Here is a 14,708-nt window from a genome sequence, read left to right as displayed (position 1 = left end):
CAGTACTTAAGACCCATTGTCACATTAAGTTTCATTTTTTGTCCATCATTCTCATACAAAATGTTTTTTTTTTTTTTTTTCAATTTTGGGTTCAGGTAATGATAAAAAGTATTTTCAAGGGCCTGAAAATTTCTGAAAAATCTTCTACAATGGTTAGCACCTATATTTTTTGATTTGCTGGGTTAAAATGGTCTAGATGCTTAAATAAGTGAGTAGTATTTTAATGCTGTAATGGTCTAACAAAGAGTACTTACAGTGAAAATTACGTATTCTATTCAGGCGAAACGGTGGTATTTTGTAATAGATAGTTGCTTGATTTAGCCCCTTTTATTTTCTACTCTCTTATGTGTGTATCATTTTCATAATATAACATCACATCAAATTGGAACCATTCATTTTTTACTTCCAGAAGCAACTCCTTCTTTGAATATAGATGATCATGTCAAAAATACTGAACCATTTTCATAAACCGTTTGGAAGACTCTTGTCAAGGTTTCAAGAGCTTTTTCAAATATAAGCATTTATTGTCCCTGTCATTTCTAAACATAAGGCTTTATTGAATTATTTTCATACATTATTAGTTAAAAAGAGAACCATTATGTTTTTAATAGGAAACCCTATCGATTGAGTCCCATTCATGAATGTTAGCATCACTATACTCTTATATCTCCAATTTTGCCAATTCCATTCAAACAATAGCTGTAAATAATGAATTTTTCAAAAACCATCTATCCAATTTTAAGAATATTTTTCTGAATATTGTTATTATGTGTCTGTGTTACTGTTACTGTAAGGTTGTTCTAAAATAGCCTTCTTACGTTCTAAGTTAGACAGATAACACTTTTGTTTTTAGTCGTAAACTTGTTTTTGACCCGGTCCATTTAAATAATAGCAGTGACACCATTGTCAAAAACTTTTTAGATGACAGTGGTCAAAGCTTCAAGCACTGTTCCTTGAACATTCACCTTTTCTGTACCTGTTATTACTAAACGTGACATGTTAAATTACTGTACTTCACTTAGATGATTAGGTAAACAGATGACCATTTAATATGTAGTTGAAACCCTATTGTTTTCGACCGGGTCCGGATTGTTAGTCACCGTGCTCCATTATCTCCAATATGGCTTATTCAATTGAAAAAAAACAGCTCTTAAACATGGTCATAAACTTTTCAGAGTGTATGTTATAAAAGCTTCACAAACTTTCTTAAAAACATGCCCATTTTCTGTCTCAGTTACTGCTAAACGAGACTTTAAATTACATTTTTCACGCTATTAGTTAGAGAGATAACCCTTTAGAACCAGTCTTAAATGTTAGCATCGCCATGCTCCAAGTCCTCAGATATTGCGCTAATTGAAAGAAAAGCTGTAAAACACAGTCGCTTTTCACATGTCGGTTATCAAATTTTCTTATGAACATGAGCTTTTTTTGACTCCATTAACTGCTAAACGTGAGATATTAAATTAATTGTATAATATTATGAGTGGAACAGATTACCAATTAGTTTTAAGACCAAAAAACGTATCTTCGACCTGGTAATGAAGGTTAGCATCACGATGTTCTAATATCTATTTTGCTTGGTTAATTGAAAACAAAGCTGTAAAAAACTGCAATGAACTTTTCAGATGACTGTGAGGAAAGTTCCAAGTAAAATACTCTCTTCCAAACTTTGCCATTGTGTGTCTAGTTTTCTAACTTATTAGTTAATCACATTATGCCATGTCATTTTAACATTGTTTTTCTGCGGTTGTAAATGTTAGCAACAGTATGCTCCAATACTTCCAATACTGCAAACTCCATTGGAACAATAGCTGTCAAACAGTGTCATAAACCTTTCAGATTACTGTTATCAACGTTTAAAGAAGTTTCTTCTGAACATTACCATTTTGTGTCGCCCTTCTTAATTCGCTTTCTTATGTTCTTAAACAGATAGCCACTTTGTTTTTGGTCGGAAACTGTTATTTTTGACCTGGTCCATTTAAACAATAGCTGTAAAACATTCTCATCAATCTTTTAGATGACAAAGCCTCAATAAGTCTTTTTTAAATGTTAGCATTGTGTGTATCTACTACTTATTAATGTGACATAGTAAATTACTTTTCTTAATACCAGTATATAGGTAAACACATAACTATTTTGTTTGTGGTAGGAAACTATCATTGTTCGATATGTTGGCATTGCGATACTCCAATACCTCCAATATTGCTAATTCTGTCAAAACAATAACTATAAATCTGTCTTATTCATTCAAGGTCACCGTCAACGATGATACACTTGTCCTCTGAGCTCAGTCTGTAATTCATTTATTGTGTTTACGCACAATATACCATCAAAATGGAATGCAATATTTTCCACTATCGGTCAATTTGCAGCTCTACCTCATGAATTCTAAATGAAGGAAATCTCGTCTCGTCCCCGCTAACCGTCGTTGAAGGGCTTGTAGTCCGCGTGTTCCATGTAATTGCTACATTCCAGTTCTAATCAAGCTGCTCTTTCATCGCCCGAATTATGAGCAGCCAGGCAGGATATTACAGGCGGGTAAAGAGTTTTAGCTACCTGACCATAAAATTGACTACCTACATAGGTCAAAGCATGGCGGTGTGACAGAAGGCTTGGATAGTAGTAAAAATTCCCGCTCTGCAATTTAAAGGACTTACATCCGCATTACCGTTCCTTTCTTTTTCTGCTAATCCATCACAGTTAACACGGTCTCTACCCTTTTTACATATTCTAATGCCCGACTTTGGGCTCCTGTCGCTACCAGTTAAACGCAACAGCGACCGGCGCTAAGATCCGGCAATTAGGCGAAAACAGAATTGGAAAGGGCGAGCTCGAGCTTTCTTTCTTGTGAGGTGTCGGTGCCGTTTGCAGGAGGAGCCATACGTCATGCTTAAGAAGTCTGACAAGGCGCTAGTGGGGAATGACCGCTTCGAAGGATTCTGTGTGGATCTGCTTAAGGAACTAGCTGCCGTGTTGGGTTTCTCGTACGAAATCCGACTGGTCCCGGACAGCAAGTACGGATCCCAGGACGACAAGGGCCAGTGGAACGGCATGATTCGGGAACTCATCGAACATGTAAGTGTTGTCAGTTTGTTGTCACAAAATTGTTTATAAAACGATTTCTGCACAAAATGTATGCAGTCCATAAAAAAGTATTTTATTTTATTAAAAAACAAGATAAAATACCTTAAAATGAGATAAAATACAAGAAAAGAACATGCTGCCAATGGTGTAAGGATGTCACGTTGCTACAATAATTATAAATTATAAACAAAATCCAATACGAGCATAACACAAAATTGGGCAACATGATTGACCAGTCGTGACAATAATGTAAACAGTGCATAATAGCCAAAACAATAAACAGCAATAAGGTATAATAGTCAACATAACAAACTGGCATCCTATGCTATCTCTTTCACAGGTGTCCATTATTAAATACAGCACAAACTTATCAATGTATACATATTTATATACAGTGAATCATATCACAAAAAAACCACAATCTCTATTTTTCTTTTCATGTCTTATTTAAATATTTCGGAGGAAATTATACGTTTGATTAAATTTGCGTTATTATTTTTTTTTAAATCTGAATTTATCAAATACATTAGCATTAGCGGCTAAGCTGTGTCCAAAATGCTAGTATTTTTAATTAAGGTCCTTTGTATTAGCATTAGCTGCTAATTTATTTGAATTAACTACTAAAGTAATTCTAGCGGTCAAAGTGAAGCTAACCACCGAGGTTCCCTAATGCGGCTAGCATTAATTTGACATCATATGGCTTACTTTTCATTGAAGTTGATGAGGCTCACATGTTATAATGTACACAATTCTGGGATAAACCCATTGAAAGCTTTGAAAACAAGGAATTGAATTCATATTTTTTTTCAGTCTTAGTAACACTCCTGTTATGTATTCATACTACCTGCTAGCTACATAAATTAATAGGATTATCACTAGAAAAAGTATTCTATGTTCAACTACCAGCAGTGCCAATTTACTCAATTTCACTCATTCAAAGAGTTACCTTTCTGGTATTGCTACAACACTGTATAGTAGTAACACAATTAATATGTCACAATTGCCCATTGCCCTCACTTGGGCCCGCTAGTTTGGCGCCAGTTGTTGTCTGATTGGCTCCCTTCCTATTCAAACTCAGTGCTCTTATTCACTCCTAGTCAGTCCGTCAACAAACTTATGCACTAGCAAGACGTGTGTTTTGACTCTCTCCGACTTCGTCCTGTCCGGTATCTTGCTCCAGTCTCCAGCATCCAGTATCGATCCTGCCTCTCTCATCCTGTCCGGTATCTTGCTCCAGTCCCCAGTATCCGGTATCGATCCCTTCTGTCTCGTTCTTTACTGTATTTTGCTCTTGTATCCAGTATCCGGTATCGATTCCGTCTGTCCCGTCCTGTTCGGTATCTTGCTCGTATATCCAGTATCTGGTATCGATTCCGTCTGCCCTGCTTTGTCCGGTATCTTGCTCCAGTCCCCAGTATCCAGTATCGATCCCGTCTGTCCCGTCCTGTCCGGTATCTTGCTCATGTATCCACTGGCCTAATCACTGGCGTAATCACTGGCGTTTGTGTTCACGCGCAAGACTGCTCCATTGCCATAAAATAAAGCTTGTGGAAAAACGTTACGCATCTGGGTCCTCCGTCTGTTTGGGTTCTGACACAAAATTTGTTCAATTTTTTCTACTTTTTGCAAAGTGTTAAATTAATTAGATTGGAGCCAGTAAATACAGTGTCTTATTATTATAATTTAAGTCACTTTTGCAATGTCTGTACATTTAATTGTCCAAAAATGCGTCAGGAAATTTCTAAATTTTAAATACATAAATACTTGTTTTTAAATTGTTTAGTAAAAGGACACATTGTTTTTTTCAGGTGTACGGTGTAGCTTAAATATTTGAGAGACTTTTTTGTTATTGTTATTAGTATATTCGTGAAAAAAAATCTCCTTTTTAAGTATGTTTAAATCAATGTGTGTTCACAAATATAGGTGTGCTTTAATAATGCGATGATGTATTTACCTAGTAATAGATATGCTCTATTAAAAGGAGCATGATTGAGAAAAATAATATTAATAAAAAAGTAAAGGGGGGAAATCTAAAATATTCTCCATTCAGAAAAGTAATACTGTTTTATATCTGGAATATAAATGTAATTCAACATGACTAACAAGCAAGTAATGAAACTTGTTTCAAGAAATCCATTCCAAACGTGATATTCCGTTTCTTGTAATAACTGCACGAGGGCATCCATCATCTCGCTGACAGCAAAGTTAAAACCACGTTGAAAGAGAAAAAAAAAAAAAGAAAACCGGCAGCAATTCCACACTGGCATTTCCTAAGTGTCCCCGTTGCTGTCGGTTCTTTTTTGCACGGCGGCCCCGCCGGGTCAGCGCTGTACTCAGCTAAAAACTTGTAATAGCTTAAATGGCATTTAGTGGCAGAACGCTGTGGCAGGAGTCAATGGCTGAAAGGTTTCAGGAAAGGTGTGCGACCGCTGCTGCACTTTTCCTCCTTGTGAGCTTTTTTTTTTTTTTTTGCTGCACTCTCGTGTTGATAACAACAACCTTGAGGGAGGGAAGGAGGGGTTGGGGGGGTAAATGGATGACAAAAAAAGGCTGTAAATGCTGGGATGCAGTGAAGTAGTGTGACATCATCATTTAACAGCACACGTGCTGTGTTTCTATATTGCTTTCTTGAATTGATCCTATGAAGCAGATGGTAGATAAGTTTGCTTGATTTCAACCACCATCTGTTTTAATTACACATTTTTCTTATTTTAACAGAAAACTCAATTAAATAGTGTTAATTTGAAATAGAAAAATAATGATAATCGGTTCATACCATCCTTAATTTTTGGTATTTTACTCAGGGTGGGTGCTTATTATCAGCTTCCTGTCAGTACCAGAACGGAAACGGGACCCACTTGCGTTGCGTTTCTCACAAATTTTATTGGAGGAAAGAGAAAGGGCTGCGCCCACGATGCGGTGTTCGCTGGACGCGGGAAACAAGTCGCTCTGGTACTCCGATTGTCCTCCTGGCGAGCGATGGTGGTGTCAGGGACAGAAAAACCGAGTTGGTAGCCGGGACAGGAGAGCAAAAACGTGTTAGGTGTCGGAATTGAGTCGTACGCCAGAGTAGGAGTGAAGACGGGGACAAAAATAGGTTGAAAGCCGGGACGGGAGAGCAGATGTGGTCAGGATCAAAAAGGGGTCGACAAACGGGAGCAAAAAACGGGACAGGTTTACTCAGAGTCGAAAAACGTTTTCCTAGTGTTCACTGAGGTTCGCAGACGGACTGACAAAAGGGGACAGACAGGACTGGGTTCGAATACTGTTCAGGGTCCAATCAGAACCCGCGGCATTTGGCGCCAAAAGAGCGGGCACAGCTGAGTCATATCAGTAATCATGACACTTTTTTTTGCTGATTTATAGTTAGGAACTACACATTACAATGTTAAAGAGACAGTGTGTATTATTAGGTGCCTAAAAAAATCCATATCTCATATTCTCCGTTTCATCTGCGTTTGGCAATGCTCTACATGTGGGGAAAAAACTTCACTGGTCTTTTTCCGAGGATGTGAAATGATGGGTGTCGAATTGCATTTGCAGAAAATCATCACCATCAGGAGTTTAATTGACCCTCATTTTGTTTTTAGAATTATTTTGCCAAGGCAACGACCCACTGAAAACAGGTCTGAGAAGGACTTCTGACTCCCGACTATGCCTGCTCGATTAATCTAAATCTAGTCAATATTGCGATGTGACGTAGTGGGATTGTGTAATCGCAAGACACTGCAGTTTTTTTTTTTCAAGGGTTTAGAATTCCATGTTTGTGAGTCATGGAGTGGTTCGCCAACCAGAATTGTCACAGTTCAAGTTTTAGTTGTTCCAGCTAATTAGAAGAAACGTTTGCAAGCAGCATGCTATGACCCATATCCACGTGTGAGCCCGGTGTAAGCATAGTGCAACCTTAACAAAGGTCACCAGAAGAGGACGCTGTTTTCTCAAGGTTAAAGGATGTCAGTCAAGTCAAGTCATGTTTATTTGTATAGCCCTTAATCAAAAGAAGTCTCAAAGGGCTGTGTAGACTACAGACTACATTATTAATAATAATAATAATAATAATAATTTCCTTGTATTGTCATTCTGTGTAACAATGTACACAGAACGAAATGTCGATTGCACCTGACCCGTTGTAGCGGGCCACTTTTTAAGTCTACACCATCTTCTCATCTGAAACTTGCATTAAGGGCAAGGAAAAACTGAAAGCATGAGGAAAATGAAGAAACCTTGAGAAAGGGTTGCAGTTAATGAGTAAAAACATAACTTTTACAGAAAATGCTCTTTGATTTTAAACTGAAAATCACATTGAAATTGCAATACTGGTTTGAAAAAATTGCAATGTTTTTTTTTTTTCCCAAAATTGTTCAGCCCTTGTCCCGACCAGTTGAGAAACACTGTATTATATGTTTTAATTCAGTAAGCTTTCCTGAAAAATGTTCAGTATGTTAACAAGGTCACCTCAGTGCAGGGAATATTTAAACGTGTCATTTTGATCTAAATTGAAGGTAGCAGCCAGAAAAGGGGTCTTGGGTTCAAGCACTGTTCTGGCAAACACTACTGGGCTAAGCCAAAGTCCCCCCTCTGCTAAACCACCTCTGCACCTCAAACCTAACACTCCTTACCTGCCATCATTAGCCCCGTGCGGCGCGTAGCTTGCAAACAAATGTCACGCCTTGGCATTCTCGTGCCGATAAGACCGACTCATCAGAGAAATGAAATGTTAAGTGTACAGGCGGCAGATTAATAATGTATGAATCTCTGCAACTTCTTGATGGCGGGTGTGAGAAAGGAGCTAAGCTAGCCATCTGCAATCTCAAACAACACCAAGCCATGTGGCACACAGCGGGACAACATTGGGTCATTTGGCTGGCAAGCCCAACAAGGACGTTCACGCGTGGATATTAAACTGTCCTTGTCGGGACGGGTGTAGCGGTCCCGGTCCTTGGTCCAGTCGGGTCAAAGCGGCGTTTTGGCAAAGGTACGGCCGCAGATGGGTACAAAGTACAAAAGCAAGGAGTTTAAAGAGGACAGCATAGATTCAGCAGGAGCACAATGAGGTTGTGCAAACCCACTTGGATGCTACTGTGTCGTCATGACGATGTCCGTGGGCGGGGCACATTTCCAAGATTGTCCAACAGTAGGATGAGATGCTGTGACACATTTATATAGAATAGAATAGCAGAGAATAGAATAATTTTTACTGTCATTGTTTGTACATAATGTACATCAGCAGTCGCCAATCTTTTTGAAGCTGAACGCAACTTTTTTGTTACTAAATAGTGCAAAGAGCTACCAGTTTATTTTGCATTTCTAGAAGATTTTATGACTATGTTGTTATTTTGTTACTACTGTGTTATTACCAAGTTAACTATTAGGGGCTTAGTCAACCACTAATGATCATGCCAGTTAGAAATCACTTTTTTTAATAAAATTATAACAATCCATGATATTTTTTCAGAAATAGTCCGCAGGCTACTATGTGGTCTTAGGGGACTTCATGGTCCCTTTGGACACATTGCTATAGACCCCTGGTGTACAATGATTAAGAGATCAGACATAACACTCCTGCATAAACATGTAAGGCCTCTTGCTGATATTTATTTGAAATGTCCTATATATGGACGTTTGAACAAATAGTTGCCCATCCATCCATCCATTATCTGCACCGCTTATCCTCAGTAGGGTCGCGGGGGTGCAGGACCCCATTCCAGCTATCTTCGGGCAGTGGGCAGGGGACACCCTGAACTGGTTGCCAGTCGGTCGCAGGGCACACAGGGACAGACAATCTGCCCCCTCATTCACACTTAAGGACATTTTGGACCGGCCAATTCACCTAACGTGCATGTCTTTGGAATGTGGGAGGAAACCGGAGTGCCTGGAGGAAACCCACGCAAGCACAGGGAGAACAGGCAAACTCCACACAGGAGGTTCGATCTCATGACTTCAGAACTGTGCCACACACGCGCTACCCACTGTTCCGCCGTGCTGCCCCACAAATAGTTGTGGTTCCATAAAACCCAACTGCTATATATAATTTATATTAAAAAAAATCCATTAAATTCATCTCATCTCATCTCATTAGCTGCACCGCTTATCCTCAGTAGGGTCGCGGGGGTGCTGGAGCCCATCCCAGCAATCATCGGGCAGTGGGCAGGGTTCACCCTAAACTGGTTGCCAGCCAATCGCAGGGCACATGGGGAAAGACAACTCACTCGCTCATTCACACCTAGGGACAATTTGGACCGGCCAATTCACCTGAAATGCATGTTTTTGGAAAGTGGGAGGAAACCGGAGTGCCCGGAGGAAACCCACGCAAGCACGGGGAGAACATACAAACTCCGCACAGGAAGTCTGGAGCTGGAGGTTCTCATGACATGAACTGTGCCGCACATGCGCTGACCACTGCGCCGCCGTGCTGCCCTATCCATTAAATTATAGACTCTAAAATAAATTTCAATGGATTTTCCCCAAAGGAAAAAATACTTGGTTTTAGAAACCATGGCTACTTATTAGGCACATATCCTGTGATGTATAGCTCCTTTATCAAATATAGTTGGTTGGTTGGTTTGTCACAAGCCAGAAACAGACACAGAACCCATTAGCGTTCGTTTACTCAGTTTTATTGATAAAGAGAGAGAGCAGTGGTAGCATCCACGATCCGATGATCGACGGACACGGGTAGCAGGTGGCTGGAACGCGGAAGTGGCACTTTCGTGTCGAGCGAGGACAATTGTAGGCAGCAGGAATACTGGTCACTAGCCGGGACGGGAGAGCAAGAGCGGTATCGAGTCCAGAAAAGAGGTCGGCAACAGGTATGAAGCAGGAAACAGGGCAAAACTGGTTGATGGTTGGGATGACAGAACAGGGCGGAAACGAGTCCAGAAACAGGTCGGCAACAGGTATCAGGCAGGAGAGAACAGGGCAGGAAAATGTCGGAAGGTATGAGCTTGCTTAGTTAGGAGCATAGGTTCGCAAATGGTCTGACAGCTTCCTCTTGGAAGCTGGGGTTTTAAAAAGAGTCTTTGAACCAATCAGCGCTCAGGGCTGTTGGCGCCAATTGGGCAGTCACAGGTGCCCTGAATCAGCAATCATGACATGGTTGGATCTCTTAACCACTAGGGTCATAGGAGCACCATTTCTTGTGGTGTGTATTGAGCAAGTCCATCTCTCACCAGGTCAACATATGTTTTCACCCGGTCTCTAACCAGGGAATGTGGTAACCACTGCAGTATGGGTGCTGATACAATTATTTTATAAATATCTTGACACAATAGCACTGCCTTTTCTTATTAAACAAATTGTGCTGGTGGAGGGGATTCTAACCCGCAAGTGGGACACATTGTTATTGCCATTTGGTACTGGACTGGCTGTGTATCCAAAGAACAGAACACGTAGCCACAAAGAAAACTCTCTGGCATCTGTATGTATATATTTTATCTTGTGTACTTTTTTGCACTTTTCTTCACCTGCATATTTCTTTAAAATTTTATTTCAAAATGTGCTTCACTTGGTTAGCATTAAAACTAGTGTCGGCCTTAAATGCGAACAAAGTAAAGTTGTTTTTTATTTTGAGTTTCTCAAAAAACTCGGATTATTGTCATTACTATTGTTATTTATACATATATGCTATATATAGGCTTTTTCGGGGACAGAATACTGGGTAGCCAAGAGCACGAAAAAAAATAGTCCCTTGTGTAGCAAAATTAAATCAAATTGACAATAAATACCATTAACATTATAATTCGCACATGTCAGTTTATTCAGTTTTTAATATTTGACATCTGCAAAGGAGATCTATTCCTGCAAGATGAAAATGTATTGATTATTCTCTCCTTTTTAGGTCTCTACTTAACTATAAACTAATCACAGTGTATCCATAATCCTGTGACGACTGACCTTTTTTGTGTTCCTCAGAGGGCCGACTTGGCAGTGGCTCCCCTGACCATCACTTACATGCGCGAGAAGGTGGTGGATTTCACCAAGCCTTTCATGGGCATGGGCATCAGCATTCTCTACCGCAAGCCCAACGCTACCAACAATGGCTTCTTCTCCTTCCTTAACCCCATGACGCCCGACATTTGGATCTACATCTTGCTGGCATACCTGGGTGTCAGCTGCGTCCTTTTTGTCATTGCCAGGTGAGTTACAAGTTCACACATACACACCAATGTTCCCGCTAATTTTCCACGGGTCTGAGCGTACACACAAAGTCGGTGAGCAACGCTTGATACAACAGTGAGCAACCATAATCCCAAGTGTGGCAAGAGAATAAATTATCAAACATGTCCAAAACTTAACATCAAGTTACATTTTGCTGAGTTTCCGGCAATGCAAAATTATTTTTCTCTTTTGAATGAATTGACTCATGTACTATTGCAAAGGTTGTACAGCCTACAAACGTCGTTTGTTCTTACAATTCTTTCACAAGATATCCATTTCTTTTAATTTCCTGACATATTTTGTCGCATAATATTAACATTTTGGGGGGTTTATTTAGTCGGTTGTAAGATACAGAACTGTACTTAATCACATTTTTTAGTTGAAGTACAATGTTGGCAACAAGATTCACTTGATATAATTGGAAATTATTTGAATGCAACACAAGCTTTTTCTTAATTTTTCAGTTTTTTTCTACCTTTTTAAAAATTCGTTTAAAAAAATCTCATTGTGTATATTTTTTCCCATCTGTTTTTTTCTTTTTGTTCTCTATTTACTTTTTTCCTACATTTCTTTCTTTCCTTTTTTTCTGGCTTTTTTCTTAATTTCCTTCTTTTTTTCTCTTCCTTTTGTTTCTTTTTTTCAGCTTTTCACTACTTTTTCATTTTGGTATTTTTTTCTTTTTTGTTCTATTCCCCCATTCCTTTAAGTCATTTTGTGCATAATCTTAAATAATATTTGGTCATGTTGGGATTGAAGAAGCAAAAACAACCTGAAGAGCTGTTTAGGACCCGAAAGAGCCGGTTCCTTTTAGTGAGCCGAGCCGAAGAAGCCGGTTCTCAACAAAGTCTACTAACTTTACTGAACTTCGTTGTACTTCGACTCGACTTCATAATACTGCATTTAGAACCAGGCGTCAGGGGAACCTGTGTATTTTTACCTTCATGCACTGTAACTTTGACTTAAGTCGCTTCTTAATTAGTAATTTTGAGCCCTCATTTTTGTGCGCTGGCTAGATTTTCTTGTGCGCTAAGAATGTGCGAGCAGTGCGCAATTGCACACACGCGCACCTTAGAGGGAACACTGATACACACACATACAGTTTTGAGCGTATAATTAGTTAAAGTTACTAGTTACTTTATTGAAAATATGATTATGTTCCACCAGATTACTGACACCCAGAGCATTACTCTGAAAGTAACTATGTAATGACAAATGATCATACTATTATCATAGGGGGTCGTACTTGCGTGGAAGCAGACTCCCTAAAACTGCTTAGATATAGCCAGAGATTTAAAAAAAAATGGGAAAAAAATGTGGAAGCAGAAAATCCATTATGAAATGAAATGAAATGATCTGCATTTATATACACTTTTCAAGTCAAGACTTCCCATTTTTAGCGGCCGTGCAGCCATGTAAGGCGCTAACCTGCTTATTGTTGGTATTAGGGGTTCAGTGTCTTACCCAAGGACACTTTGACACTTAACACGGAGGAGCCGCGATTCGAACTGCGATCTCTTGATCCCAAGACGAGCGCTCTACCTCCTGAGCCGCTTTCTTTGGCTGACTTCTGCATACTAGAGAGCTTGCAAACAGACACTTTGCTGAGACACTCCATATACATTTTCGCATTAGACCACTCGAATAAGTACTTCTGCATTTCTTGGTCATGCCCAAGACGGTACCTTTATTTCTCCAGGCAAATTCAGCACACTTACTGTCAATTATGTGCTTACATTTGCCTCGTTGATTGAGTTGGTCTGTTGTTCCTGTATTAGCCGCGCCCCCTCCTGATGTGCTGCCTACCATTAGTTACTAGAGACACACAACCAAATACCCAATTACAAACTAACCCTTGATTTCAATATTTTGTTTTATAGTTGTAAATATGGCTTGGATGTAAGTACTGTATATACGTTTGGGAATGTATCTCTATGACGAAAAACTCAGTGTCCTATTTTTTGCTTGAGACAGCGCCACCGTAACTCTAATCAGGTGTACTTTGAAGGTATATATAAACTTGCTGGTGATGGCTGATGTTTTGGAGTGACTGTGATAAGAGGACTTTGTCAATCATGGTCTGCCCTTTTGTAAGTAGCGGAATGGCGCACCATATTATAACACATTACAGTATTTCTTACAGAATACAGTTTTTGCAGATAAAAGGGATTACGTTCCTTTTTAAGGCTTTACAGTACTAGTTATTCGTTACCATGTCTAAACTTTTACTTTTAATTTTTACATTGGGTTCATTTGTAATGTGTTACAGTACTCATTAACCAAGAAAGTAATTACATTACTTTATAACGGTTTACAGAACTCATTACGGATAATTGTCACGTAGCGGAGTGGGAAACAGGAAAAAAGGACCCATTCGCGTAGACGTACTCACAATTTATTGGGGAAAGAGGAGGAGGGCGCACAATCGATCCAAGAATCCATGGTCGCAGGAGTGGATTAGAAATCAACTCAAAAGAAAAGAAGGTTCAATAACAAACGGATCAGACAAAAAACAAAACAGGATCAAACGCTGGCGGATTTACAGACTAGACATTTCTCAGAGTCAAACAGAACTTGCAGAAATCTCACAGAAGGTTCACAAAGTTTTAACAAACGCTCAGGCAAAGCACAGTTAGAAGGAACCCGTTTAAGTACTTCAAAAAGCAATAAGTCAATGTGCCTCAGCTGGTGTCCATGGGCGGGGCCAATTGGGCGCCGCGGCAACCGCGCCAGTATCCAGCGCCACCCAGCTGGGACCAACTGGGCGCCATGGCAACCGCGCCCTACGTAACTATAATCTGTGATCTAATTTGGATTCTAGAGATGCGTTGCAGAAATGCGTTCCTTTGTAATGTCTTACGGTACTCATTAACGAGGGAAGTAATTACATTCCTTTGTAACGCTTTCCAGTACTCACTACAGAGAATCCAATTTGGATTCTAGGGATGCGTTGCAGAAACATGTTCTTTTGTTATGTGTTACTCCTTACCAAAAAAAAGTGATTGCGTTCCAGGAACTGTAATTCGTTACAGTACTCATTACTGAGAAAAGTAATTGCGTTCCTTTGTAAGGCTTTACAGTACTTCATACCCGTTACCATGTCTGCACTTTCACTTTTAATGTTTATATTGGGTTCCTTTGTAATGTGTTACAGTACTCATTAACGAGGAAAGTAATTACATTACTTTGCAACGCTTTACAGAACTCATTACAGAGAATCTCATTTGGATTCGAGGGATGCGTTGCAGAAACGCGTTCCTTTTGTAATGTATTACAGTACCCCTACTGAAAAAAGTATCGTAAATTTCGGACTATAAGCCGCTACTTTTTTCCCTAACTTTCAACCATGCGGCTTATTCAGTGATGCGGCCAATTTATGTAATTTTTCTAACGACCGCCAGTGGCGCTCGAGTGTTGCTACCATTAACTGCCCTGTCACAGCCACAGTTTGGGATAAAAGCTATATTATT

The 14,708-nt window shown here is 39.6% G+C and overlaps 1 protein-coding gene across 1 annotated transcript in view; it reads left to right on the top strand.

The window, feature by feature from the left end:
* Nucleotides 1–14,708, top strand: part of grik3 (glutamate ionotropic receptor kainate type subunit 3) — a 176,015-nt gene that overhangs the window by 128,393 nt on the left and 32,914 nt on the right. The window contains exons 10-11 of the mRNA XM_088327081.1: nt 2,872–3,075; nt 10,996–11,219. Of these exons, the coding sequence (XP_088183207.1) occupies nt 2,872–3,075; nt 10,996–11,219 (428 nt within the window). The remainder of the gene's footprint in view (nt 1–2,871; nt 3,076–10,995; nt 11,220–14,708) is intronic.

This window comes from Urocampus carinirostris, chromosome 2 (assembly GCF_059441175.1).
Source record: "Urocampus carinirostris isolate Australia breed hairy pipefish chromosome 2, RoL_Ucar_1.0, whole genome shotgun sequence".
NCBI classification, from domain to species: domain Eukaryota; kingdom Metazoa; phylum Chordata; class Actinopteri; order Syngnathiformes; family Syngnathidae; genus Urocampus; species Urocampus carinirostris.
Note: the sequence above shows the minus strand (reverse complement) of the source record. Positions and strands in the feature narration are given on the sequence as shown.